The sequence below is a fragment of the Ixodes scapularis genome, unplaced genomic scaffold, assembly GCF_016920785.2.
Source record: "Ixodes scapularis isolate PalLabHiFi unplaced genomic scaffold, ASM1692078v2 PGA_scaffold6__148_contigs__length_123643588, whole genome shotgun sequence".
In the NCBI taxonomy this organism is placed as follows: domain Eukaryota; kingdom Metazoa; phylum Arthropoda; class Arachnida; order Ixodida; family Ixodidae; genus Ixodes; species Ixodes scapularis.
The window spans coordinates 72216537-72219835 of record NW_024609881.1 but is presented as its reverse complement, the minus strand read 5'-3'; the positions used below and the strand labels follow the sequence as shown (position 1 = coordinate 72219835).

General features: G+C 49.4%; 1 protein-coding gene across 1 annotated transcript; it reads left to right on the top strand.

Annotated features, from left to right (window-relative positions):
• Positions 1–740: 740 nt before the first annotated feature.
• Positions 741–1797, top strand: LOC121838412 (uncharacterized protein K02A2.6-like). The gene has a single exon (XM_042294659.1). It carries the CDS (start codon positions 828–830, stop codon positions 1749–1751), a length of 924 nt encoding a protein of 307 aa, XP_042150593.1. The 5' UTR covers positions 741–827; the 3' UTR covers positions 1752–1797.
• The last annotated feature ends 1502 nt before the right edge of the window (positions 1798–3299 follow it).

Here is a 3299-nt window from a genome sequence, read left to right as displayed (position 1 = left end):
GAACAGAGCGGCCAGTTGCTTTTGCTTCGAGGACCCTGACTGAGCACGAGAAGAATTATTCTCAGTTAGAAAAAGAAGGCCTAGCTATCATCTTTGGAATAAGAAGATTCCACTACTATTTGTATGGCTATCACTTCACGCTGATCACTGACCACGCTCCCTTACAGAAAATCCTAGGCCCAACGACCGGGATCCCTACAATGACAGCAGCGAGGCTCCAGAGGTGGGCCTGTCAGCTAGCCGCACACCGCTACACCATCGTCCACCGGTCTTCCGAGGAAAATGCCAATGCAGACTGCTTGTCAAGACTCCCAAAAGCAACGGACAACCCCAACACAGACGCCGTCGACGAAACGTTCGTCTTCTACTGTGAGTACTTCGACAATGTACCTCTTAGATGTAAAGACATTGCACGGGTGACGTCCAGAGACCCCCTCCTAAGTCAGATCGTGGAAAGAGTAAAGCATGGTTGGGGCCCAGAACGCAAGCCAACCGATCCAGAGTATGCACCCTTCCACGTACGCCGCAATGAGCTGTCACTCCACCAAGGATGCCTCATGTGGGGTTTACGAGTGGTGATTCCGAAGACCCTGCAGAAAAGGGTCCTAGAAGAACTTCATGGGGACCATTATGGCATCGTGCGCACTAAGGAAATGGCTAGGAGCTATGTTTGGTGGGCATCCCTGGATAAAGACATTGAGAGGGAAATTGGAGGGTGTACCATGTGTCAGCGGCACCGAAACAATCCGTCCGCTGCTCCCCTGCACCCTTGGGCATGGCCGACACGTCCATGGGAGAGACTGCATGTGGATCTGGCGGGACCTTTCATGGGTAAAATGTTCCTCGTGCTCGTGGATGCTCACTCCAAATGGCCAGAGGTGTTTGTCTTGGAGTCTACGACGTCAAAGGTCATAATCCAGTGTGTACAAGATTGCTTCGCACGGTTTGGTCTGCCCACAACCATGGTTTCTGACAATGGGCCTCAGTTTGTGTCGGAGGAATTTCAAACTTTCTTAAGGAACAATGGTATCGCCCAGGTCACGTCTGCACCATACCATCCCGCTACGAATGGACTAGCTGAGCGGTTTATTCAGACCATGAAAAACTATCTGCGGAAAACAACTTCGAGCCATCCCCTCCGTACAAGGTTGTCACGTTTTCTTCTATCGTACAGGAACACCCGGCACCCGACAACAAGAGAGTCTCCGGCCCAGTTGATGCTACAGCGGCATCTTCGCACCAGACTGGACCTCCTGAAACCATCGGTTGCAGACTGTGTGGCCAGCGCACACTACCGCCCACAGCGGCAACACCCAGGACAAGAGCGGGCTTTCACTGCAGGAGACCAAGTCTATGCCAGAGATTATCGAAGTGGTCACAAGTGGCAGCCAGGAACAGTCGCTGCCCAAACTGGTCCAGTGTCTTTCCAAGTGCAAGTCTCCCAGGGACGGGTATGGCGAAGGCATCAGGACCAGTTGCTCCGAGCACCGTCGCAAGACTCCGGACCTTCAGAGTCGCGTCCAGACGAAACGGGAGGGGTGTCTGCCACGGCTTGGACAGACAGCACACCGGAAGACAGCGCAGGCGACAGATGCCTTCCACAGGCCTCTTTGCCTGCACCATCCGAAGTCCCGAGGCCAAGAAGCAACACCCAGGATGCTGAGACGCTCAGGGATGCAGATAATAGTGACGGAGAGCGACGGTATCCCGTGCGAGATCGGCGCAAGCCTCGAAGGCTAATAGAAGAATGAAAAAAAAAAAAAAAGCGACGGACTTTTCTAAACTATTTACTGTTAATGGCCGGATGTTACCAGCTGGGTATGTTTGTTTAAAAAGGAGGGGAAAGATGTGGTGTCCAGAGGGCACCACGAGCGCGGGGGCGGTAGCCGGGCAAAAGAAAACCTGGTGCGTATGGGACTTCAGAGTTGTACTCGGCACGAGCGGTGCTGGAGGGTGGCAGTTGAATAAAGGTCTTCAAAAACGCAACAATTTAGTTGGAATATTCCTTTAGTATTAATGTATTTATTTTGTGTACTATGTTCATAGTACTGTTCACATCTCATACGCCAATTAACCTTCAGCATCTTCTCTGTCGAGCATATCTTGTTCCTTGATCAGAGTAAACACCCTCTCACCGGTGCGATCCTTTCATTTAACCGAATCTTTCATCTATCCGCGGTTCGAGGAGCAAAAGTGGGACAAAACAGCGTCCCACAAGCAAGCTGGTGGGACAGCGTGACCACGGCCGGAATAGCGGGACCTGTCCCGCTTAAATCGGGACCTGTCCCGCTTAAATCGGGACGTCTGGTCACTTTATACAACTGGCTACATGCACTATTGAACAGATGGCACTCAGGAAAACATCTATACACACATAAACTGTTGACGTACAGCACTAGAGTGCACAATAAAAAATGCAGAGAAGCTTGTAAAGTATGACAGAGTTAGTTTAATAAAATAAAAGGCCAAAATGTAATTTAAAAACGAACCAAAATTGCATGACCGATTCTTACACATCATTACATGCACTGAGAAGGTTTGCACCTGCGCAAATACTATAAATGATTATTTGCATTAGCTTGGTATTTGATGAATTTCTCAAAGCGACCTTTTCCATCGCGGAAAAGCTTGTGGGACCAATTCACGAAAATTCAGTGGTTCGCATTAGATGTGACAAAATTAGTGACCCCTGATGGTGATTATTCACCGGTACAAAGCATGCCAGACAGCTAGTGTAGCGAGTATACTTGCGGTGTTCACGTGCAAGCAGCCTTTAAACCCACGTGGTAGTACCTATGGTAGTGCACACTACTAAAGGCAAAGAGAGTACTTGTTCTTGCTTCAAATGATCGCGAGAGCAGGGGCAGGGGGAAACAAAGTACCTTCATGGGTAGTGAGCCAAGTGTTTAGACGTTTGGGTTACAAAACCAAATATTGCGAATTTGCCGTCTCGCGAAAGTACAGTACCTTATTTCACTGAAATGGTGCACGCTTCACGTTAATATTTATCTGGTGGTACATATGATGAAATATATACTAAACATACCAAATAAAAGCTAGCATAACTTACCTGGCTCTTGACACACAGAAGGACTTGGAAGAAGTCCTGGCCGTGGGGGTCCTGGTACATCTGTTGCGCAATGGTGGCGTACTCTCCGAGCGTCTTTCTAGACTTCAACAGCGTGCGGATGGCCCTTCATTTCTTCTTCCTGATATTCCTGAAGTACTGCTCACATGCAGCCGTGAAAGCAGTCGGCCGAGTCATGTTGACGATTCTTGCATTGCTGACGTACCTGGCC